Consider the following 25,962-nt stretch of genomic DNA (forward strand, 5'->3'; position numbering starts at 1 on the left):
AAACATGACAAGGCACATATGGAGTTGGCCGTCTGAAGCGCCATACCCCCTGCAGAAAACACTTTCCTCGCCCAGCCGTCAAAAAGCTTGTCGTCCCTATCAGGAGGGATGGTAGGGTACGAAGCCTACTTTGCCGGGGCCGTAGCCGCCTGCACCACCAAACTCTCCGTAGTAGGGTGCTTGGACAAGTAGCAGTGGTCACTACTGGCTCGGTGGTATTTTTGCGGAAAAGACTTGCTCATTGCCGGGAGACTCTCCGGAGCAGTCCAAGCCGCCGCCACCCTCCTCTGTAGAGCCATATGAAACGGCAGTACCAGGTCAGTTGGTGGACCAATATCGAGAATATCCGTAAGGTCATCCTGAACAAACTCCCCTGGGGGAGCAGACCACCCTAAGTACTCGGTGACCCTTGACATAAGGCACCGGTATGAAGAATCGGCATGAGAGCCAGGCTCAGGCCTACAAAATTCCACCTCCGAAGAGGTGTCCAGCCCACTAGCATCATGCAGGGACTGCCTCAGGTCCTCAAACTAGCTATGGCCTGAGAGAATCTCATCAGGCACTGTGACAGGCACCATGCCATCATCAGAGCCCTCATCCACCTCTGAAATGAACTCCAGATGGTTGTAAGAAGGCACAGAACTGGAACCAAAGCCATGCTTGACCTTGGCCAGAGCCTTTCTAGGTGGTTCCCCCGAGCCACGGGGTACCCCGTCGACACAGCCTCGAAAGGCGTTGAGTGAATCGGCGTCGATGACAGACGCGGCGCCGACAGCATCGACGGCGTCAACACAGGCCTCGAAGGCGGAGCCCCGAGCGTGTCCCTCAACAACCTGGGCGCCAACGACTTCCTCGGAGGCGGAGCCTCGAGAGAGTCCGTCGACGACCTCGGCGCCACAGGCGTCGATGTCTTCCTCGAAGACTGCACAGGTTCACGCGGTATCGAGCGTGTCGAGGACCGGGGCCTGGACTGGGCATGCCGAGAACGATTCCACTTGTCCGCGCAGGACCTTTTTTCTCGCGAATCGTGACGACCACCCGAGCCCGAAGGCGTGCGAGCGGTGTCTCTCGGCTGATCACGACCGAACCCACTCGGAGGCGCGGACGGACCAGTGCCCTGTGATTCGAGAATCGCCAACATCATCTTCCCGAAGGAAGCCCATTCCTCCGGTGTCGCATGCTTGGTGGGGTAAGCGATTCGCCGACGGGCGGAGTCCTTGGATGAGGACGGGGAAGGCGACCGATGACAGTGCTTCCGGGTGTTCCTCGAAGAGGCAGAGGAGTGGCGAGACCGACTCCGGGACCGAGACCCACTGGACTTCCGACAACGACGCGGAGAGTCTCCCCTCGAGTCGTCCGTCGAAAGCCCTGCAGACTTCGACTTCCAGGGCAAAAATATCGCCATACAAAAATTTCGCCATATTTTTGCAGCAATATTACCCCATGGAACCTGCGGGGGACACCCCCGCAGCCCCCATATATTTCAAAAGGAAGCGGGGGACACCCCCGAAAGCCCCCCATCCATTTACCCCATACATTTTCCCCACCAAAAATATCGCTATGGCCGTTCCCGACGACCATATGTACGGCGATATTTTTGGTGGCGATAAAATTACCCGATACCGGCTACGGGCGTCGTGCGTCCTACTTATAACATCCAGTGACGTCGGCCGTCGGAGGAGGTCCTCCAGGGCGGCGTTATCGATGCAGGAGATTTTCCAAAGTAGCACAGCTGTGGTGAGTACTGTCATAGATATGGAATACGTCGGAGGACCCAATCCCCTCGAAGCATGTGTATCCCCTTTCATCACCTTTCTTGGTCCGACATACATCAAATAAAGACACATTTTCAAAACATTTAATGCCCGTGAGGGGAGTACTGTACTCTTCCCTGCACCTCAACTTCCATCTGTATTGGGGCCCCACTCCAAGTTAAAATTACCCATAAAGATGATTTCTCCCGTTGCAAAGGCCTCCAGCTTAAGTACCACCTCTTGTAGGAACTCAACCTGCCCAGTATGAGGCGTATATATCATTGCCAAAGTAATTTGTCTATGTACCAATTGTATGAGCAAAAACAAATATCTCCCCTCTGTGTCCTCTAGGGAGCGCACAATAGTAGCCTTGAATGATTCTTCAAGTCCTATCAAAACCCCTAAAGCCCCCCCTTTTTTTATTGTGAATCATAGTCAAACATCTTTGACTTTTTACACAAAACAAAACTTAAAACATAAAAAGAAACAACTTACACAATAAAAGAAATACATCTCACAACAACAAGACATATCAATTTCTCAATAAATCCTAGGAAACAAAAAAGAATAAGTAATCTTATAATCAATTATATTTTCACCATAATTAATTTATCTATGTCATAGCACCAAGTACATCTAAATCTTTTAGTAAATTTATCACTTCTGCCGTTAGAAAGGTTTCCTCTCCCTGACTCATTCTCAGCCAAAAGATCTTTGAGTTTAGCATTCTGGGATCATGGACGAATCTTTGTAACCTTTTATATCTAATCCGCCACGTCCCTGTGCATTCTGATAGCAGATGTGTGATTGACTGTTTCACCACTTCTTCGCACAGATTACATGTATTAGTCGGAAATGTTATCCGATCTCTAATATGTTTAATTACCAACATTAATACCAAGTTTAACCTGAATCTCTTAAAATCCATTCTAGTTCTTGGGTTTACACACTTGTTTAGGTAAGCCGGAAGCAAACCCCTTGGTTTATCATATTCTGAACAAGAGGATGATAATTTAGCCTCTCTCATATTTGTAATTGTTCTCATCCAGTCCATTCTCTTAAGAGATTCTTTAACAGGGTTGGATTGGCCCCTCTGCCTTTTGGCCCGTGGCCGGGCCGAAATTGAGCCTGGGGAGTGGGGGCCGGTTTGAAGAAAAATAAAATTGAAAATAAATATACATTTGTTTTCCACATTTTTTTTTAAAAGTCTTCTTACGTCGATAAATGAGTACCAACACAGGTTGTATGCATATTTGTTCTATAAAAAAAGAGCTTAAGCGTAAGTGCTATACAATAAAATATGATCATTTGGTCTTGGACGTTTGCTTGGATTCACAGTAATTTAGTGTACTTAGGAACAATGCTATTTGATGACACTTACTGTTTTGTCAAGGGGCGAAAGGTTGTGTTTCATCACTTCCCGGGATGTCACTTTGGGGTGGGGTCAAATGACATCACTTCCGGTGATGTCATCAGAGGTCAAGGGTTGTGAGGCGAGGGGTGGGCCACTTTTTTGAGGCGAGGGGTGGGCCACTTATTTTTTGGGTGACCGGGCCTATTTCTTATCCCAGTCCGACCCTGTTCTTTAACCTTCAGTGGATTCTGAATAAGAATTTCAATAGAGCTATCTAACATATCTAATATTTCTTTACACTTCAAAGCTAGTGATTTTAGAAACAGATTATTGTTGCACTTCAAAAGATATGCAGCATCTTCATATAGTGAATTCTTAGGTGGCGCCAAGATCAACCTATACTAACTGAGCCATTTAGATTCCATAGTTGACAGCATTGAACCAAGACCCAGTTCAAACCGGACACATGCAATTGGAACTGCAGTTGGGAGAGCCAAAACCTTTTTCCAAATCTTGCTTTCCAATTTGCCTCAAAAGCATGACCATTCCCTTCCAGACCATATGTTAATGAGGGAACTACCTTCGCCATATAATATTTTATCGAAAGGTAGCAATGAGAATCAAAAGTATTTGTCGTATAGTCTCGCTATTTGAGCTCCCAGCTTTCTTAGTCTGATCTCCATATTAGCCAGGAAATTAATCTGTGTCGGATAGGCCATGATCTGGGTGCCCAAATAGGTCACTTCTTTAATAACAGGGATTGTTGAGTTATTTAAAGTCCATGGATAGAATTTAGTTGATTTCTTAGGATGTTTGAAGATCACGATATTGGACTTATCCGGATTAATAATCAGATCATTCAGAAATGCCTATTCAGCTAAGGCATTCAACAGTCACTGTAAACCGACTTGAGAGTGGTCCTTTACCACAATGTTGTCGGCATACGCCAACCAGTTTATATACTCATTTCCAAATTTTGGAGCCACCAGACCTTTCCCCAGCCAACCATTCACATAAATCTGCCATAAATAAAATAAAAAGAAATGGGGCCAGCAGACATCCTTTGCCGAACACCCCTCAGTAGGAATAGTCCTCGATAACTGTCCTGATTTTGACAGCCTAACTCTCAAAGTCAAATCTTAGAATAGATTAATCAAAATATTCAATCGACTATCTGGAAGGCCCCAATTATTTTATTTGAGCCATAATTTACTCCTATTAATGGTGTCAAAGGCCCTCGAGAGGTTGACCCAGGCACAGAAAAGAGCCGGGCCACCCTTTACCCTTGTAGTAGAAGAGATACATGCCAAGTCCAAGACATTTAAAATAGTCGATTTACCTTTTCTAAAGCCTGTCTGTTCTTTCAGTAAAATACCCCTAACTGTCGCCCAACACTCCAATTCGCCCAACAGTAGGCCACAAAAGATTTTACCGTCTGCATCTAGGAGGGATATTGGGCGATAGTTAGTTGGCAACAGTCGGTCACCCTTTTATAAATTGGAATAATAAATGCCGTCTTCCACGACTTGGGAATCAATTGAAATTCCAAGATATTATCAAACAAGATTTTCAACAAAACCGCCCAGATCGAGGGATTTTTCTTCAAGACAGAATTTGAGAGGCCGTTAGGACCTGGAGCTCTCGAGTTGGAAGATTTGGTAATTAAGTCCATAATGTCATCCCCCCCAAAATCCATCGACCACTTGGACTTAGTCTTGGAGTTCAGGTCTGTCGCTCTATCATGGCCATAGATTTTAGAGAAATATTCAAACCAGACCTTTTCATCAATACAGGAGGTTTGCATTAAATCACTTCGGGTCAATCCTGCATTAGCAATCAACCAGAAGTTTCTAGAATTTCGACCACTCTTAGCATTTCTTCCCCATAAATCTATGTGATCTGACCCTATTTGTATATGTATTACTAATCCTCTTCAGCTAAGTAGCATATATCCTCCTGTCCCTTGTCAATTTCTTAATTTAGTATTTTTCTGCTTTCATCATTTTCTTTTTTTCATGAATTTAATTATCGGAGAAATGTCTGTGTGTCTTAGTGGGCTTCTTATTTCCAAATAAGGGGGCATCCAAACCACAAAGAAAATGAATATAGTTTGCTGGATTACAATGACTCCTCAGCTGACAATTAGGCAATATATCAATTGACTTTTCCAAATTCTGTGTAAGGGTCTGTCCCCCCCCCCCCGTTTGAACTTCACCACTCTATTCCCTGCTGTATTCACCTCAATCCGTTGTGAATATTGTAAGCTTCTAACAATAATTTCCCTTTTTGAAACAAAATCCAATATAGCATGATCACTATCCTTGGTTTTGATTAAATTCAAGGACAAACATTTTTCAAAAATATTACCAGATGCAAAAATAGTCAATCGTTGAGAAAGCAGATCCTCTCCACCAAGTTGGAGCACCTGGAATATCATTTTTTACGTTATCATTAAACATTGTTAGATTCAAATCAGCCATAAAATCAACCCATATCTGACCATTTTTCGTTTCCTTCTTAGGGGGAAACAATGGCCAATTTGTATTAATACACTGTGAATTAAAATCACCCAGTATGAACAGTTAATCTGTAGGAAATTGAGATAGAGTTACTACCAGCAGATCCGACAGCAATTGCAAGAATATGTCCAATGCACAAACCAATGGATTCCAGTACAGAGTGATCACCACCCAAGATGCAATAACCCCATCTTCACTCACTTGCACTCTAACTACCAACAAACCTTGTATTGTATTTGAGATCAATGAGCATTCATGAAAGGCATCTTTACTACAGACTAGCAATAAACCGGCACTAAGTCGGCCACACCCTTGATACTTAGCTACTTGTTGGAATACAGAGAAGTACTCAATACTCAGTATCTCCATCAACCAAGTTTCTTGAAATGAGACCAGGTGAAAATTATGAAAAATAAATTGTATTTGAATGTTCCTAGAAAAAGAATTGTAGCCCCTCGTGTTGCAAGAAAGACATCTTAGTTCCTGATTTGCTAGAGCTTCTTTTCAGGCAGGCTTATTTTCTGGATTACTTGTGCAATGATATCAGGGACCATATCCAACAGATTTGGGGGTCCTCCATCAGAAACGGCTCCCTTTAGCCCTTTTGCTGTTGAACCCATAGAGACCTGCTCAGGGCTTTATCAATATCTATAGGTGGTGTTCTTGATATTAGAAGGCCTCTTTTCTGCCATTTTCCATCTGAATCCAACATCGTTTCCAACGTCAGTCTTGAGCTCATCCTAACCTCAGTAAAAGACAGGTCAGGGTATGCTTGAAAACTCACCCAATCAATATCCCCCGACGTCAAGTATCTTAAAAAATCATATTTTTCATTTAATTCAAGATTATAGGAAGATTTATGGGGTTACTGTGCTTACTGGGATTAAATTCAATGAGAAAGATGGTAAGACTGGCCATATTAGTGGGCACAGAAAAAAAAGGAGCTATTTTTTTGGCGGCACCAAGTAATCTGTTTGGCTACTCACTGTCACTTTAAGAATCTCCGGGATAGGTTCCACTTCAGTCTTCTCGTCTCTCCTTGCAAGAGAAGTTCCTTTCAGAGCTTTAATTGTGCCTGGCTTAGGGCTTTTCCGAGTACCCTTTTCTATCTGTTCCATGTTTACTTTTTTTTTTTAGCTTTTTCAAAAACTGCTTAATTGAACCTTGCTGATGCCTTGAGGCCTGTTTTTTTTCCATTTGAATCAACTTTGTCCCATTTTTAGTTCTTCTTGCCTCCCTCTTTTTTTTGGTTTTATCATTCACTTTCTTAATATTGCAAGTATCCTTTATTGCCGACTGCTCATCTATAATTTGAATATCCAGATCTTGTGATAATTCATTCTCAGCCAGCTGAGCTAGTCGCATAAATTCCTCCATGACAGATGCCGATAATGGTGTATCCTCCCATAGCGAATCTTCTCGGGGAAAATCCGCCATAATTTGAGGACTCTGGCAGCCATAATTAAGGAAACCTGTATCCAACTTTTCATTTACCTTAATAAGATCACTCTTTAGTTCCAAACCTTGAGAAATAAGCAAATCAATTTTTTTCTGTTTGCACCTTCTGAATTAGTTTTTAGGTCTCCACAGATTTGGTCTTATCCTCATTACTGGCAGTTTTTAATGCCACTCGATTTGAATCCACTGAGTCCATATCTTTTGTTAACTAACAAAATTCCTGAATGATATTTTCGAAGACTTTCACCAATGATCCTAAGATTAAATTCAGGGCCACGATTGTCGGCGGTCCTAAATTATTCCCATTCTTGGCTCTATGGGATATGTGATCTTCTGCCCCCCCCACTCGCCCCGACCCTCTGTAGAGGGGACCATGATTGCTTCCTCCAGTGGTGACAACACTTCCGGGACCCGATTTAGCCCAAACGATCGTTCCCTTTGTGGAGTCTTAATGACATCTCCATTATTCCCTGCACAGTCACAATCCAAATGTGGGCTCTTAGGATTAGTTTCCAAAGTTTGTAGAGACCTAGCCGAGAGTTCTTCCAGGGGCGGAGGCCCAATACTCTTTGCCAAGTCCTCAGATCTAATTGGGAAGTGATCTTTAATCGTGTTTTTCATGGTAGTGGCAGTCACCGTATAGGTTAAATCTGACATGAATCGCTCCTTTAGAGTTGTATTCCTCAGAGTAGATTGTAATGGGGGCAAGCCTTCATTTAGGCTTAAGGGGCTAAATCCTGAGCTCGTTGGGAGTTGGTCATCCAGAAGGAAGATACTCTTTGGTAGAGCAAGGATGTCACCCCCTGTTTTACTGGCCTGGGCTGATGGCCTTCCATGCCAATCCATTAGGGCTACCCCCTCTACAAACTGACTGCATTCCAAAAGAAACCCCCTCCCATCGGTCCACTTCTCAAATTGTAAATTTTTATTATGATTTTCCAAGAGACCAAGTGTCCGCCAACAGGAAAAGGAGAGACTATTTTCCGTTAACTTAAGGGCCCTCACACCAAATCCAGTCAGAGGTAATGGCCCATAAACCTTAACCAGTGTTTTATAGTCTGCTAGTATAGCACAAGATAGCACTTACTTCCGTTACTTTAGCCAGATCAGACCTCAGGCCTCCCCGCCAAACACACGTCCGCTCCGCTTCCGCCTTGAACGGATATTTTGTAGAGGGGACGTGGGCGTGTGCTGCAGGCGTCACTGATGCCAATAAAACTTAAAGGAGCCTCTCCAGGTCGCGGTTCCCGAACGGAATACCAGCCGATTCCTCACTCTGCAATATCCCAGCACTATAGTCTTCTGTCACAGATTGCCAGTCACTGTGAATTAAAGTCCGTAGATATGGTAGCACAACCACCGCCAAACACACTTTCACACACTTCCGCCAGTTTCCCCCTGGCATTGGCTTGAATTATACAAGAAAAGCAGCACATATTTATCTGTTTTCTTAATATTTGTCTCCTGTAGCATAATTACATCAACATTCTCTTTCTTCATTAGAGCTTCCACCTTTTTCCATTTAACAGGGGAGTTTAATCCCCTTACATTATGAAACACAACAATGAACACAAAATATAGTTGAATTGTTCTGTATTATCCTTCTGACGTTCCCCAGCCACCACCCATGATCGTTATTCCACATCCTCTACCCCCACCGCCAAACCCTCCCCAAACTAACCTCCCAACTAGCCCCCTCAACTAACCATCTCGGGACCAGGCTGAAGATCCTACGATAGCCTCGGGGACCATCCCCAAAGCTTTGGCCTAGGAAATTACCTGAGGTATCGTAACACATCCCTGGATTCCAAAACATTAACCACCAGCCATCCACTCCAGGCTAAACCTCCTATTACCAACCACACATGTCGATCCATCCTCCTCTCTGCTTTAATTTTACCTTGCGCATTCACACCCTTATAAAACACCATCTGTTCCACCCTCTGCTCCCCCCTTGCCTTTTCCCCAGCAGACCTTTCAGTTTTGCTGCTTTCCCTGCACAGTGGACCAGTCCCATTGTCTCATTCCCCGATAGGTAGAGGGCCCCCTTCGTCTTTCTCCATGTCCTTCATCCTCCAAGTTCAGCAGTGCAAGACCCTCAGCACACGGTGTTATCTGGTGCTGTGTGCCCTACAAAATTGAAAAGCAATCCAAACAGAAATGTCTACCTGTATGTGATCTGTTTGCTGTCATAGCTCTGGTCACCTGGCCCATGTCTCTCCGCTTTTGTAGTGTCGCCAGCGTCAAGTCTTGGAACAGCTGTACCTACACCTCATTCACTGAGATATTCCCTTCCACTCTTGCCGCTTGCAATATGTTTTCCTTTATGCAATATGAAGTTAGGGCAACCAAAACATCCCTAGGTCTAGCTTCTGGTTCTCTTTTCTTCAGGCCGACTATGAACTCGGTCAATTCCCATGTCTTCTGGCTGTACAGCCGTCAGTAAGTTACCAAAGCATTACTGAATTATACACTTCAAGTCTGTATCCAATATTGTCTCACTTAAACCCTTCACCCGGATGTCAAGCCTCCATGATTGGTTATCCAAGTCCTCCGCCTGCAATTCCAAGCTATGCAAGACTTGAGCCAGTTTATCTAGTAATTCACTGTTCTGAGGTACCTCATCTGACATCTGCGCCAGGCCATGTTCTGTGACATCCACCCTTTCGCCTAGTTCTTTCACTTCCCCTTTAACTTCCGTCAGGGAGTTTCTCAGTTCTTCTCGCAATGAAGAAAACTGTTCCTGGACATTATTTTGCAATTCTTCCCTCCATGTCTCTAAGGCATTCCTTAAGATCTTCCTTACTGAATGAAGACCATCTCACCCTGCTCCAGGGCGTCCCCACTTTGTTCCTCAGTGACCACCTTTTTAGCCCTAGTTGTTAGTCTCCGCTTTGCTTCCAACACTGCTCCAATTGTCCCTCCTGCACCATTGGGGGTGGTTTTCTTTTGTAGGAGTGTCTTTTTTCCTTAGGCTTTGGCATCTTGGAGGTGTCTCTCCCTCTATATATCCTATGTGTCTCTGTCACCTCTTGCTAGGGGGGCTGCCACCCACTTCGAGTATGATACTCTCCTCCACTTACCGGCTTCTTATTTATTCACTGTCCTATATCTCAAATATATCAATCTCTCAGCACACACTGTTCAGCTGTGATTCTTCTGCTTTTCACCACTTTCCACACCTCTTTCTAGTTTCCTGTAGGGGTGCCCCCACGCATCTGCCACAACAATATGCTAAGCCACAACCCACTGTTCTGCCTCCTCCAAGGCGCTCACCCTCTTGCCAGCTTCTCTATATGGAAGATATACTTCCCCCTCGAGCTGGGCATTATTCCAATTTGCTTTCGCTCCGACCGGCCTTTTGCTCGCCCCCCTCCTCTGCCTGCTATTATTCATCAATTTTCCAGCATTCAGGCGCTGTCCCCAGACGCATAAATTGCTGCAGTGGCCGGTTTTCTTTTCTTGTTCCCCCTCTGTCTGCTCAGAGGCTGTATTCTTGCTACAATCTGTTAGGGAAATGTGCCTCACTGCACTCCACATTGTGGTCAGGATCGCCTCTTCCTGTACCGCTGCTCCTCACTGCTTCACTCCCCCTTGCCGGCAGTTGATGACACCGCCAGGTCCCTGTGCTGCCAACGCCGTTTTTCCTCTGTGTTACGGGATCTTCAGTTTGCACAATGGGGGTCGAGCTCCTTCGAGGGTCCCCTGTTGTTTCCGCATCTCACTGTGTTGATTTGCATGGCCCAGCCCGCCTCTGAAATTGGAAGCAAGGCCTGCTTATTTGGCCCGGAACGGAGCAAGGTCCAGCACGTCCTTACTCACTCGCGGCCATCTTGGAATCTCGACACGTATGTTTTTTTTATGGGGTTGTTGGAAGTGAAATCAGGAATCGTGATACGTGCAGACCCGATTTCCTTGAGAGCAAAACATCCTATTACCACACTGAATAAAGGCTCTTGTTCCTAATAGAGTTAAGTAACTCATTCTGGGGCGGTGCTTAACTGGTAATGGCCCAATCTAAACGTTTCCTTGGGCACTGGATTCTCAGTATAAGACTTCAGAGTCTTCATGGGTATGGATTTCTTCGAAAATAGAAAAAGCCTTGCGCTAACTAAAAATGTGTAGTTGAGTTTTAGGCAGTCACGCGATGCGGGTTCCAGGAAAACAAATTAACACTGCAGTATTTACACTAGTTTTCGCAGAGATTCGTTTATTCTGCGAAGTAAAAGGGGTTTCTCAGTCTCCTATTTGACTTTACAACAAATGGACATGCAGTGTAGAAGTGATTTTAGAGTTTTTTTCAGGCAAACCGAACCCAGATCAGGCTTGCACAAATGACAAAGTAGAATAATGGCTTCTAAAAATCAAGCTGCTCTGTTTGTGGAAGCCAGGCCACCATAGCTCTGTAAGTGTTGCAGGGATCGTTTTAACTAATAAGTTACATAAAGCACAGTAACTTTGTAAAATCTGACCTGTATGAACTGAAAAAGTTGAGGTAAATTGTTTATGAGAGGGTGACAAAAACAGGTTCGGAATGCCTGTAAGCAGGCTAACGTAAGAGATGCTGCTAATGTGCCCAGGTACTTGGACATTTGGGGAGGGGGCAAGTCAGCCTATGGTCGCACGTCAGGACAACATAGGGATCCCTACCATCATAATTCTCACCCTGACAGACTAATAAATCAGGAAATTAGGAGGCAGAAAGTAGAACGGTGCTTCTGCCTATGGTGGGCCCACCAGGAACACATGTAAATGTCAAAATGTCAAATGTGCTTCCCTAATTACACAAAGTGATACAGATCCACATATGGAACATTCATGTATAGAATGTTGGCCACCAAGGCAACTTGCACCTGGGTGTGCACGCACAAAGCAGATACCATAGCTACTAATGGAAAAAATAAAGGAAGGATACATTAATAAATAACAGTTGGCTGAGGAACGTGTAATGAAAATAAAATGTAGCAAATCTGCCATCACCTCACATGTATTCCCCTAAAACAACCATAAACCGAGTTTAATGTATGTTGCTACTGAATCTATATTATGATTTAGGTGTAACAATATAAAACCAGAATGTTAATAAAGAGTTTCACATATAAATTGTTAAGCAGAAACAATGGAGAACAATGAATACTCAGCAACACTGTACTCTACTCAACAAGCAATTGGTTCCTTGAAATACAGGAGAGTACACTAAATAAAGAAAATCAATGCTAAACTATGACTGCAAATTATAAGTGGTTAGAGCTTCTTAAACACTTATGCTTCAATTGAGCTATTGCCGACAACACCTGGCAGCTCCAATAAGAGGTTTCATCAACAGTCATCACTCAGCTTGTCTGCAACAGGTGCACTCGTTGAGTTGATAAAAGCAGCACATGATCAGACTATTGCATGAATTCCTTCTCAATTCACGCATGTCCTAGTATAATATCCCCTCTACCATTTACAATATGGAATGAAGGATACGTTTCCAACGGAGGCTCAGCAAGCGTTAGGATTTCTCCGGCTTTTTCTTCCACATCTGATGTATCAACTGGAGCCCTCTCCATTTTCAAAGCAGTGATTCGCTGGTCTGGTATGGATTCAGCAAAACCAAACTTTCCACCTTCTTTCCTGTTTATGAGAAGAACGATTATGAATGTATTCCTTCACAAAGCACCAGAGAAAGTTGGCAACTCCTAGTCAAAGTGGTAATGCCTCTGTAAGGCGGCAACAGTTTGGATAAATATTCTCTCGATTCATCTATGTATATTTGAATCCAACTAGCACATCATTACCAGTTCACTTTTCTATAATTTAGCACAGTAATTCCACTTTAAGGCAAACATACACAGCAAGTCTTCACCAGTTGACCTTACACACAGTTATCAAATTACTCCATGACCACATAGATCATTGCCATTTACATTTTGATGGCAGATTTCCAGTGTACCTCCTTAGTATAACTTTACTAGTTTACATTATGCCCATTTTGCATATCATTTCCAGAATCATTTAAGTTTCACATTATGGGCACTTTCGATTACGTTCACTTAACACAACATTTCTGTGGCTAATTTCCCTCTTGCAGAAGGTTTTACCTTCTGTTGCCAGAAAGGAGGGAAGCTATGCTCCCCATCAAGGAATATGGTTGTGGTGAGCGACAAGTGTTTGTTCTTGCCTTGCAGTCAGGTAGGGTTGGGTTGAACAGGCCGGCCCTTCCTGCACGCCCTAGAGAGCCTGCCAGAAGACAGTCTTTATGGCACACAGACATATTATTTTTTGTATCACGGGGCAATGACCCACTTGGTAATACTGCTGGAGCAGTGAACACATTTGCTGCATAGGTTGTAGTGGCAGTGAAATGCCTACTTATAGGCAAGTCCGGCACAGGCAAAATTTCATGATTTGCGCTGCTAGGCACACCAGCACAATTCTCGTCTTTGTACTGGCAGTATGACAGCACAGATTGGATCATTGCACATGGCTTTCTAACTGTAGCCACAGCACGATGGCCAAACATAGCTGGGGTTAGCTGTGGTGCAATGACAACATTTGCATCAGCATTCATTTTCGAACCAACACTTGTGCAAATCATTGCACCAGCCATAATACTTACACACATGGTTTCACTGCACTATTGCCAAAACAAGCATAAACATTTGATGTGCACTTGCTCTACAATCTGAAATTTCGGACAATTCAAATATACTCTCAGTTTGCGTATGACACGGCAGATGACACGGAGTAACCTGTCATGGGATAAGTCATTGAAGTGATCTGCTATAGCTGAATCATGACACCTGGCCTGATCATGATACATCATGTCATTTAAGGAGAAGTCGTATCATGTCACGATATACTCTGATGATTCCCTGTGCCCGAAAACCATAGGCTATGATGCTGTGCTACACCACTGTTTTGCTACTGGTCTATATACGGTGCAGTTTACGGTATGCAAGCTCCTGGGAGGTGGTTTTGCTACAAACCAGGAGTTGATTTTGTGACAAACCTCTCACCAAAAGTAACTAACCCACAGGTTAAAAACTTGATGCTACCTCTGCGAGGGAATGTAGCACAAAGGGTTCGAATATACACAACACTAGCTGTTCTGCTCATTTCACCAGTATATTACCAGTCACCTGGACCCACAAGCCCAGTATAACTTGCCCAAAAGTTAAAGACCAAGCTTTATGAAGTGTTAAGAATGATGGCAAGGCGCGCACCCTGTGCTATGGAGGTAGCTGTTTCCAGTCACCTGCAAGAGAAATTAAGTGTGAAAAATACAAGTACCAGAATCCTTAGAGACACTATAGTCCATTAACCTGCTACACCTGAAAAGGAAATGAAGACACGCCTGAAAAGGTAAAGAAACACAGCCTCCCTGAAGATTGATGGAGTCATGAAAACGTGCGTTTGGAGGAGAAGTCAATGCAGGAAAACTTGACTGGCAACAGAGTGCGTGCCTTGTCACTAATTCTTAACCAAGCTTTATCACTTAATATGGAAGGGTGTTAACCTTGAGCAGAAATATGCGGGAGGGACTGAGCATAGCAACTGAGTCAAAAACAAGCAAGGGTGGTTTCAGTGTTGGATGACCACAAAGCCCAAGAAAATTTAAAAAAAAATAAGGATTCAAATGGTTCATTTCACAGCATACACACTTGCAGTCATACAGTACTCCATTTACTCCCTCTCTCATTCACCGCCCACGCACACATTCAGCATTTGTATACTTTCTCATTCACCCATGCACCCATATAACATACACTCACCCATCCAAACACACTTGCTAACACGCATATACACATACATTTGTTTCGTACCTGCAAACCCAGTCCATGCTCAAAACGCCACCAGCAATAATGGTCTCTTGGCACCATCAGCCCTCCAGTAGCCCTCCCGGCCCCCAGCCTGCATCCAAATGGGCCATGAAATACAGGGGAAGCTAAATGCCCCCAGCCTTGCATGGCCCAGTGGGCATACATGCTGCAGTACTAGTACTGTGAAGACCATCCCAGCAGCTCTCAGCTGCAACGAGCAGTTGGGGACACGCACAGTGTTTGTACACCACTGCTTTAGTTTGTCCATAATGGGTGGTCGGTCACTGCCCCATAGCCAAGTGTGTACGAGTCTCCTCATGGCACCTTCGACAACATGCTTTTTCATCCTGTCCTCTTTTACCTTTTCCCTCACCCATCTGTGCCCACAGTAAAACCTTGACTCATCATGTGATAGAGAGTATAAACCAAGGCAATTCCCAGCGGTTTCAGACTGGTGGTTGGGTAGTGGTGGAAAAATATATACACCACCAGTGTCCAGCTTAGAATGGTCCACCTGTACACACCACAAGCCGATCACACAACTAAAAATCAGCAAAAAACAAACCAATTGCTCACATTATTTCTTTACTGACGTTTCCTGATCAATCCTCTCCCTGCGAGACCCAACTCATCCATGCAGAAACAATTACCCAATTATCTGCCCTACATATATTGCCCTCCCGCTCTACTCCCTCTACCTCAGCCACATTCTTTCCTTATCTTCCTCCTCCCCTTTTTTTGCAGCATAAATACATTTAAAATTACATTTTATAATGAGATATCATGTCATAACATGTCTTGATATACCATGCCATAATGGTATGTCATGTCATTCACAAAATATTCCTGGTTCAACATTTCCAGTAAGCTTGACATTCCTAGAAGCCTCTTGAATGGCCTTCCCAGAACACTCCAGGCAAGCTTGATATGATATATGATGTGATACGATATGGCATTTATAATGCGCCTGTACACAAGTGTTTCAAGGTGCAACGAGGCAAGGGAGGGGAAACAGAGGGAAGACAGAGACAACAATCCTACTAGGCCAGGTGACATTGAGATCGCGTGAGAGCAGCGGAGGGAGGAAAGGGAAAAGTGCAGGGGGGAAAGGGGTGGGGCAGTGCAGTACATAGGATAACAGTAAGTAAATAAAGACAATAAATAAAAGTACAGCCAGCTGGTGGCCAGTGCAAGGGTAAGTGTAGATATCAGGTGTCAACAGTCGCCGAGTGCAAGGGCTGCCAGGGGGGCAGTGCAGGTGTGCAACTGGCGGGGAGGGGACCTGGGCCCGAGATCAGCGGGTAGCCAGGTAACCAGTGCAATTTCAGATTCATCCAGGAGATCAGCAGGGGAGAGGAGGAGAGAAAACAGAAGCAAAGAGGAAGTTCTTGAGGTGCTTCCGGAACCGGAGATGGTTCTCCTCAAGTTTCAGAAAGGCAGAGAGGCTGTTCCAGAGGGAGGCCCCAGCAGAAGAAAGAGATCTACCACCAACTCGCTGCTTGGAGAAGCGACTAACCCTGAGGGAGTTGAGGCGGATGAGCAAAGAGCTCGGGAAGGAAGATATTTAGGAAGAGAGAGTTGAAGGTGTCGAGGTCCCAGGCCCCAGAAGACCTTGTGGACAATGCAGAGGGTTATGAACTTAATCCTTGCAGCCACTGGGAGCCAGTGCAGAGATTTCAGTCCTGGAGAGACACGATCCCTGGGCTTGAGGCCAAGGACAAGTCTCACAGTCCTGTTTTGGATAAGTTGCAGAGAGTAGAGGCAGGTAGATTTAGAAAGAGGCTGTTGCAGTAGTCCAGCCTAGAGAGAACCAAAGTTCTGGAGACAGTGAGCTTCTGGGGGAAGGAGACTTCTTAGAGACATCAGAGATGTGAGGAGAGAAGGAAAGTGTGGAGTCGAAGGTGGCCCCAAGGTTTTTAGCCTCACAGGTGGGAGCAGGAAGAGGGCCAAGAGAGGCCGGCCAGAGAGTGACAGGAAAGGAGGGAGCAGGTGTGCCGATGAGGAGAATCTCGGTCTTACTGGCATTAAGGCAGAGATCATTGCCGGCCCAATACTCCTGGATGGCGGTCCGACAGTCAGAGATGAGAGAAGGAGAAGAGGTGGCAGAAGGTAGCCTGAAAATGAGTGGAGTGTCATCCGCATCGCACTGAAAGTTGGGGCAGAGAGCAGAAATGCGGTGAGCAACAAGTGCCAGGTATCGGTTGAACAGCCAGGGAGAGCGGTTACACCCCTGGGGACCACCACAGGTGGAGATAGAGGATAGGAAGGACCCAAGATGAAGGAGGTCAGCCAAGCCAGGGCCTGATCGGTGACACACAGGTTATCACAAAGACAGTTGAGCAGGATGGCATGGCTGACCGTGTCAAAGGCAGAAGAGAGATCAAGTAAGATGAGGACACAGGGGGTATTGGAATCGAGGTTGGAGAGCAGGTCTTCACGGATGTTCAGGAGAGCAGTTTCCGTGCTTCTGGCAGATCTGAAGCCAGACAGATGGTCATGGAGACAACCAACAGATTCAGAGTGAAGATTAAGCTGGGAGAAGGCCAGCTTTTCCAGGAGTTTGCCCAGGAAAGGAGTGATGACGATTGGACGATAGTTAGCTGGGCAGGAAGGGTCGGCAGAGGTTTTCTTAAGAAGAGGGTGCACAAGGGAGTGCTTCAGGAGTGAGGGGAAGACTCCAGTGGCGAAGGAGTGGTTGCAGAAATCAGCCAGAGCAGGAGCCAGGGTGTCAATGTGGTCCTTGACGGTTTTGGAGGAACGGGTGAAACTGTTTTGACAAGACTTTCATAGATCGGACTAGTCTAGAAACCTCGCCTGAGGAGAACAGGTCGAAGGCAGAGAAGGAGGGAGGAGAGGTGGCAGAAGAAGGGCCAGAGGAAGAGCAGGGAGTAGAGGGAGGAGGGTGGGGGAGAGAAGAGTGAGATGTCAGGATGTCCTGAGTTTTAGAGATGAAATGAGAAGCCAGGCCATGCAGAGGACCTGGGAAGGGACAGGAGAGGTAGAGACTGCAGCAGGATTGGCCAGCTCCTTGCAGATTTTAAAGAGTTCGGCTGAGTTGTTAGATGCCGCGGAGATGAGGGCTCTCTTCTTGGTGCGGACTGAGAGCTGGTATTGCCATTGGAGCTGGGGCAGGCCACTTTGTCAGAGGATGTACCGGAAGCACGCCATTTCCTCTCATCCACCCTGCACTTGCGTTTAAGGATGACGAGGTCTGAGTCCGACCACGAGTTGCACTTGGCTTTGGGCTTCAAGCGGATCCTCATGACAGGGGCAAGAACATTGAGAGTATATAGCAGAGTGGAGCACAGAAAGGGCTGTGTCAGGGTGTGAGTCAGCCAAGGGGGGAAAGGAGGTGAGAAAGTGGCGGAGAAAGCCTCAACTGACACACGCTTCATGGGTCGGATAACCGAGAAGGTAGGTGGCAGTGCGGAGTTGGCTTGGCCTGAGGGGTAGAGAGGGTGGGATGGGAGGAAAGGAGAAAGTGATTATTCCATGAGAGGGGAGTGGTAAGAGGGATCGAAAGGGGAAGGTGTGAAGAGATCAGAACATCCAGAGTGTGCCCTGCAGAGTGAATCGGGCCAGAGGCCACAATAGACAGTGTGAGAGAGTCACAGAGGTCACGAAAGAGTCCAGTGGAAGGACAGGAAGCATCCACGTGGATGTTGAAGTCTCCAAGGAGGAGGAGTTGAGTGGTTGGGACCAGGAGGGAAGAGGAGAGGGCCGCCCACTCAGAGAGGAAGGAGATCAGACCAGGTGGCCGACAGTAAGGGAAAGAAAAAGAGAGAAAGAGAGAAAGAAAGAAAGATAGAAAGAGAGAGAAAGAAAGAGACAGAGACAGAGACTGCAGATGAGGCATTTGAAAGAGAAGTAGGCCTGACAGAGAAGTAGGAATGACAGAGGCGGGAATCTTCTCAAGGTAGATCAGGGCTACACCCCCTCCGGTACGGTTGGATCTGGGCACGGACAGGATCTTGTAGCCATCAGGGAGGAGCGTGTCAAAGCTTGTGACAGAGCTGGCCGTGAACCATGTCTCAGTGAGACTGAGGACATCGGGGTCAAGTTCCTCCAGGAGGCGGCAGATGTCAGGAGTGTTTGATAGCTGAGTGATAGTTTAGAGTGGCAATATAGAGAAGGTTGCTTTCCTTTAAAGACTTCCGGGGAGGGGTACAAATCAGAGGTACGCCCTGCGGAGTTGTAGAAGAAGCCAGAGAGGAAAGAGGAGAGGGCAAGGTAGCCATAGGGGAGACAGCAGGGGAAGGCGAGGGAGCCGTGCAGGGGAGAGAGGGGACAGCAGGGGAAGAAAGGAAATTGATGAGGTGCAGGAATCGTCTATCAAAGAGAAGGTTGGCTTGAGGGCCTTGGACCAAGAAGGTACCATTCAAGTAAACATTAATGATGACCTTAGAGGAGTGGAAGGAGGGTAGGAGGGCCTCCCACCTGGTGCCACCATTAATGGGAAAGGAAAAGAAGGAGGAGAGCACAGAGACCATATGTAGTAGAGTCCATAGGTCTGGCGAGGGAACGACAAAGTGGATGTCAGTGAAAGTTTGTCTGGAGGAGGCACTGGTATAGGTGTCAGCGATAGGGAGGCCTGGGTTGGAGACTTCTTCCTTCCAGATTTAGTGAGGAGAGCAGGATAGTCGATAGAGAAGCAGTTAGAAAAGATGGAGACAGAGAGCAACATAGAGTAGGTAGGGAGAGGAGGAAGAGAGTGGGAAGGGGTAGGGGAGAACACTGGGGAAGGACACAGGGCAGGGAGCAAGCAGATGAGAACTAGACGAGGCAAGTTGACAATTGGACAAGACGACAGGCACTTAAGATAGTGGTAGAAAGGTTCGCTATGAGTGCTTTGCTAGGAGTCAAGCTACAGAGTGTCACTACTTTCACAGTGCAATTTTAAAACAGTAAAAAACACACCCAAGTTTGAGAGTCCTGAATAGTTGAGAAAAGGCGTAGGTTTCGCAATGCAATTTTTAAATACTTTCAACAATGCAATTTTTAAATACTTTCACAATGCAATTTTAAAACAGGGGAAAACACACCTAAGTATTCAAAGTATTCTTTAGATTCCCAGCAAGGGTGGCATTTGCAGTTGTGTCCCAGTTTGGCCTTCTCTGTAAGGTTGACAACCCCAGTAAGTGTGGCCTACACAGTAAGGTCTCAGTTGGATAATCCCAGTAAGCTTGATATTTCTTGTTAACTTTCAGTGCATTTATTTTTTTATTTATAAATGTTTGACATTTCTCACTTGCTTCTTGCCAGTGAGAACCTGGAAGAAACTATGACTCATCGTTCTTTCACTATAGATCCTTCTATACTTACTAATGACGTGGTTGACAATTGCTGTAAAAGCTTGCCCAACACTTAGGGTATAGTTCTTCCAGTTTAGTTCCAGAATATAAACAAAAACCCCCAATCCGTGGTACTCACAATCCTTGAATGAAAATAAATACAAATAGAAAAACATTGAAGCTCTTCTAACGATTTACAAAAATTAAAATTAGCTTGGCCAGGTAGATTACCTGAGATGCTAAGTCCATATATTATTCTCAGTTTGTTAAATGCCAGGAGCCATACGTATGTCTCATAACGAGTTGTGAGAGAAATGTATCCATGTCTTTATAGAGAAGATATTGGAATTTGCACCAATTATGAGACTAAAGTTATAAACACCAAGTTAAATGTGTCAGAGGCTTTGACTGTTTTCTTTCACATGATTCTTCCCCCCAGAATTTATTTATGGAGGTAGGGTGCTCGAGAGCCTGAGCAAGATGGCCACCCTTTAGCGGAGATCCCAATAGGGAGATGCAAAGATAAAATATTTTGAACTCCTTGAGCAATTGGTGTGTGCCAACAGAGGAGGAGCCTTGCAGATGCTGGCTGCCTCTTGGTGAAGATATCCGAGTCTACCGATGGTAGTAATACGAATACAAATGACGGGGGCAGCGCTGTGACCACAACAAACATGCGCATTGCAGATTACAGCTCAGAGCGCTCCATAGACAGAGTATATCCCATCTTTTGTGGAGCTGTGACAGGTGCAACACGTGCTCATTTGACACGGGCACCATAAAATGCCCAAGAGATGGGAACACACTTCCAAAACAAGCCCTCCAAACATTTTCCCGCGATAATACACCACAAGGGGACAAGATCAGCCGGTCTGCCCCAGAATACAAAGCTCTGTGTGCATAGAATAACTAATCACCTTTCTCGCCTGAGGGGAGGGCTCCAGTGCTGTAGCAGGCGACTTTCTAAGGAGGTCTTGCTGCGGCTGCTTTATGCATAAGGAAGAGGCCCAGAATGTTATGAAGGATCCATAAATTTAAACCGTGACTCACACGCCAACTGTTAGACTGGACAGGCAAGGCAGCAGTGATACTATTGAATGAAAAAATAAAGCGCAGTGTTCAAGCCCTAGAGACAGCTTGGTATGCTTTGAGGTATGATCACAATAATCTGGGGAGACTACACACAGTTTGTTCTAGAAGCAATGGCACCCCATGGCAAGAAAACAGAAGAGAACCCACCTGCTTCTGTACGTCAACTATGTAGGGGAGGTACCCTGCACAATACACAGGGCTTGGTGCTCATGGGTACATACCCACAAATTGTTCACAACAGGACTCCTGATCCCCATGCATGCCAGAATAGAACCTTGCATGTCTTAGTTGCACTACGGGCGCCCTGCAGTGAAGCATTTTACCCCTCTCATATATCATGCCTAGCCAGCCCTCGGATTCTGACTCAGTCTTATCAAACCTGACCCATAAAAGACGAATGCCTTCAAAGCACGCAGACCAACGAAACACCCTAATGAAATAGATACAGCCGCACAACTTCGGCAATCGTATTAGACATGAAAACTCTAAATCATTGAATGAAAGAAACAAATGTCACACTACACAACATAATTAGGTGATAAATTCTCCTTTGGAAAAAAACATTGACTGGGGAGTCCCACAGGGAGCGAGCATGTCACTGCTACTCTTTAATCTTTATTTGAGGTTCTTGTGTTTGTCCTTGACCACTTAAACATCTTTTTCACCAACTATGCTGATGATACTCAGCTAGTGGTGGAATTAAGTGGGCAGTCGAATCCTGGATGGACCGCAATTGGTTGTGCTTGAACAGCAAGAAAACCGAGCTGATGGTTTTCGGTTCACACCAAGCCAGGGCTAAACTTTCCTCGAACTATGAGTCCTGCTTGATCAAGGATACTCACATCCAGGTACTGAGCAAGGTTAAAACCCTTGGGATGATCACGGTAGCTTCTTTGAGCACAGACTCTCAAGCTCATTAAATAAGCAAAACATTTTCCTATTACCTCAGATTGCTGAAAGCTATTAAACCTTATTTGAGCAAAGATAATTGCACCATTATATCAAGAGCTACCATCCTATCATTCCTATGTTATGGCAACACACTCCTAGTGGGCGTCAACAAACAATGCATTGATAGATACCAACATATTCAGAACAATGCTGTCAGGATAATTAAACATAAATCAAAAACCGAGCACATCAGCAATGCCAGGAAAGAACTACACTGGTTAAGAGTATAGGACAGAATTCAGTTCAAGGCCCTTGCGCTGTTACATAAATGTATCTACAGGAAGGCTCCAGCTTACCTTAAAGCTAAGATCAATCTTTATGTACCCAGCCGAGCTTTAATATTAGCTGTATTAGGTAAGGTGGCCATAGCACCTCATAACTGCTCAAATGGTCTTGGGAAAGCCTTCCCAACAGTTGCTGCAGGCAACTGGAACAAACGGCCTGTAAATCTAAGATTGGAATCAAAATACTTAATTTTTCGTAAAAAACTGAAAACCCTCTTGTTTAAATGATCTTAACCCTCCCGCTTTAGCTAGACAATTCCCTTTTTTGTGTGGAACTACCACTATCTTGTGTATATGCTGTGTGTTACGTATGTCGTATCGTGTATTTGTGATTGCGCCCGATGCTTGCGAGCTCCCGGCGCTATATAAATTGAATAATAAATAAAATAAATAATTAAATAAATTAAGGAGATCCATAACCCTATCAACCTTCAAGCCGAGCGCACCACACAGAATTAACAATGATTAAGTATTACAATACCTGTTGTACCTCCTGTGAATTATGCTCTTGCAATCCAGACCTGCTCGATGGGAACGATAATGTTTGGGGAGAACTTGAGATGAGGGATCCAGAGTGTGAGGGTTAGACAGTTGAAGGTGAGAAGAGCAGTAAGCAACTTGGAGCAGGGGCTTGTTGCACGTTACTTATTAAATAAGACTAAATCAACCTTACCTGAGCCAAAACAGTCCATCATAACATATTGGTGACAATGTAGATCTAGTGATTCTTCAACTCCTGCCCTACAAGGTGTCATCGAGAAGCCTACTTGCAAGGGAGCGCCCCCTGAGCTCAGAGCTGTGCTGTGTGATGCAAGGTTTCCCTGCTGCTCGTGTACCCAGTGCTGCAATATTGCTGTGAAGCGTCAGTCACCTGAAGGACCAACGCAGAGAGGGACTGCCAGCACAGGTCACCCGGTATGATGCATCAGTGCTGGAGCACGCAAATCGCTGTTTCAAAAGTAGAGTGGGACAGTAACGTTGGACTAGAGTCATAAAGATCACTTATCCCAGTCGGAGACGAAAAGAATTGTGAGATCACTTGTCCCAGTAGTTTGTTTGGAAATTGTTCACAGTTTGTGTTAGGAGCAATAGTTTGTGTTTTGAAGAAGGTCAACTTTCTGACTGTTATAAGCCCCAAGAGAATATTCCAAGCATACCATCAGAATGAAGAATTTTCCTTGGCCCACCATGTTCAAAGAGGAAGTGTCCAGGCAAAAACATGCCCAGAGTCCAACTGAACACTGCAAAAGGGAACCACAAAGGTTTGTGTTTTACTACAACAAATAATTGTGCTCTCATTTCAAAATAGTAAAAAGGTAACAAAGTTAGTGCCTACAACATAAAACAGATGGTCACAACCAGCGAGAGATCAGAACACATACAATATTCACCAATCCTCATATATAGACATTACATAGGTTACTTCAAATTATTTGAGCATTGACGTCAGTCCCTTGCCTAGTGTACACCTATTAGGTGAGTTTAGAAAACAAAACAGTATTAGTGAGGGTCAAATTCAAAATATAACTAATGAGGGTCCAACACAGGCTGCCCTATCTCGGGACAATTACCCTTCTTGAGGGGCACACCCTCATATTATTTCTGCATTACTTCTCCCTCTCTTTGACTCGGCCCACTTGGTTCACTCTTCTGCCAAGCATTGCCATGAGAAAGACATCTCGTTTCTGTGGGGTCTCCAACCCTGGTCTCTCTTGCTCCTTAGTTTGACCAACCTGGCTCCCTCTCTTGCCATAATGAAGATGCCTCCTTTCTGTAGGTGGGTCCCAGACCCTCCTTTCCAAGCCCCCACTGGCACCTGCCCCTAGCTCTTTACCTTTGTGGGCCTCTAGACGCTCTGCTGATCCTCCTCGGGTGCTTACAGTCGTATGCCAGGTTGCGCGGGTGCTTCTCTGCCCGCCAACACTGATCCTGTGCTTCTCATTCCCGGTACTGGATTCCTGCTCCCAGTGCTACTCCAGGTTTGCTCCATGCCACTGGGTTCTTTGTTTCTTCGAGAACGGTGGGGTTTCTTCTCTGTGTCTCGTTAGAATATCCCGGGATGGGGGGGCCCTTTGCCTGCTGGTGGGGCTGTCGCTCTGCCCAGTACAGTATCTCCGGCTTCTGACTATTACCATTCCACCAGGTATTCTTCATGGCTCTACGCCTCTTCTTCGTCTCTCACAGGTTTTACTTTGGTTATCTGTCCTCTTCCTCATTTCAGTAGAGGATAGCCCTATGGCCTTGCAAACATACATACATGGGGTGGTGAGGTGGAGGGCAAGGGGTATGAGGATATATGGGTGGGGGTCTATGGTTGGAATACGGTGTTTCCCTTGGATAGTCGTCCCTGTACCCAGAAACCAAATCTCTCCCATGAGATCCTCTGATGAGTAGCACCCCCACGGGGACGATCAGGTAGTGACCTCATCTCCATGGCCTCAGAGAAAGGGGCTCCCCCTGGGGAGAAGTGACAACATCCGAGGATTTGTCACAGAAGTGATGAAGGTCGAGATGCGTGTTCGCGCAAAGAAAAAAGGTTGTGCGAAGGAAGGACAGGAAAGAAAGTATTAAAGAGAACAGTTATCAAGGGAGTGCAGGACTACTGCAAGAATTATTTTTTACAGATATGGAAGAAGTGGGGCACTACACAGACATGTACATGTAGTGTGTGACGACTGTGATAGTGAGGATGTGAGTCCTATTGCTGAGGTCCAGGTTAACGGCAGACCGATACACATGACTGATTCGGGAGCGAAGGTCTCCCTAATTTCAAAGCAAGTATGGGGAGAGAATCTTGGGAGGGAAGGAGGAAGACTTGATGCTGCCTATTATTAGCCCAAATGGATACAATTATATTTATTTCATTAGTTGGAAGCGCCCAGACCTGGGAGGTATCACAGTGCTAGAGGAATGGTACATTAGAGGTAGTAGATGTTACAGCTAGTTTACATGCAATAAAGAATGCAGTGGGCCTTGCCGATGAGGCAGTTGCAGGATTTCACATAGAGCAGTATATACAGTTACATGTATTTGTTAAACAAGATTGTTTTAACTTTTTTTCAGAAGAGAGGGTATAAAGGTTCTTCTCGGATACAGGGGGTAGGGCGTTCCACAGGCTGGGGGTGATGGTGGTGAAGCTGGAGCCTCCAGCTCCCTTTCTGTTGAACCTGGGGGTGAAGAGTGCAGATGAAGAGGAGGAGCGTAAGCTGCGAGTGGTGTGTTTTTTTAGTGATGCAGCTGGATAAGTAGGGGTGGGGCAGTGCTGTGAACACAGCGATGAGTGACAGCGAGGAGTGTGAACCCAATACATGCCTTAATGGGGAGCCAGTGCACCTCACGTCTAATTTGCGATATGTGGTCTGAATGTTTCAGGCCCCAGACTGCTCTAGGGCATTATTTTGGATCAACTGAAGTTTACGTTTTTAGTCCATGTTCCAGCCAGGATAGTGTT

The 25,962-nt window shown here is 45.4% G+C and overlaps 1 protein-coding gene across 2 annotated transcripts in view; it reads right to left on the minus strand.

The window, feature by feature from the left end:
- The window catches only part of EXOSC9 (exosome component 9), a 1,088,118-nt gene that overhangs the window by 298,296 nt on the left and 763,860 nt on the right, over positions 1-25,962 (minus strand). For both annotated transcript variants that reach the window (XM_069631163.1, XM_069631164.1), the window contains one exon: positions 12,558-12,704. In XM_069631163.1, coding sequence (XP_069487264.1) covers positions 12,558-12,704 — 147 coding nt within the window. The remainder of the gene's footprint in view (positions 1-12,557; positions 12,705-25,962) is intronic.

Source organism: Ambystoma mexicanum, chromosome 6q (assembly GCF_040938575.1).
Source record: "Ambystoma mexicanum isolate Mex_15411 chromosome 6q, UKY_AmexF1_1, whole genome shotgun sequence".
In the NCBI taxonomy this organism is placed as follows: Eukaryota; Metazoa; Chordata; class Amphibia; order Caudata; family Ambystomatidae; genus Ambystoma; species Ambystoma mexicanum.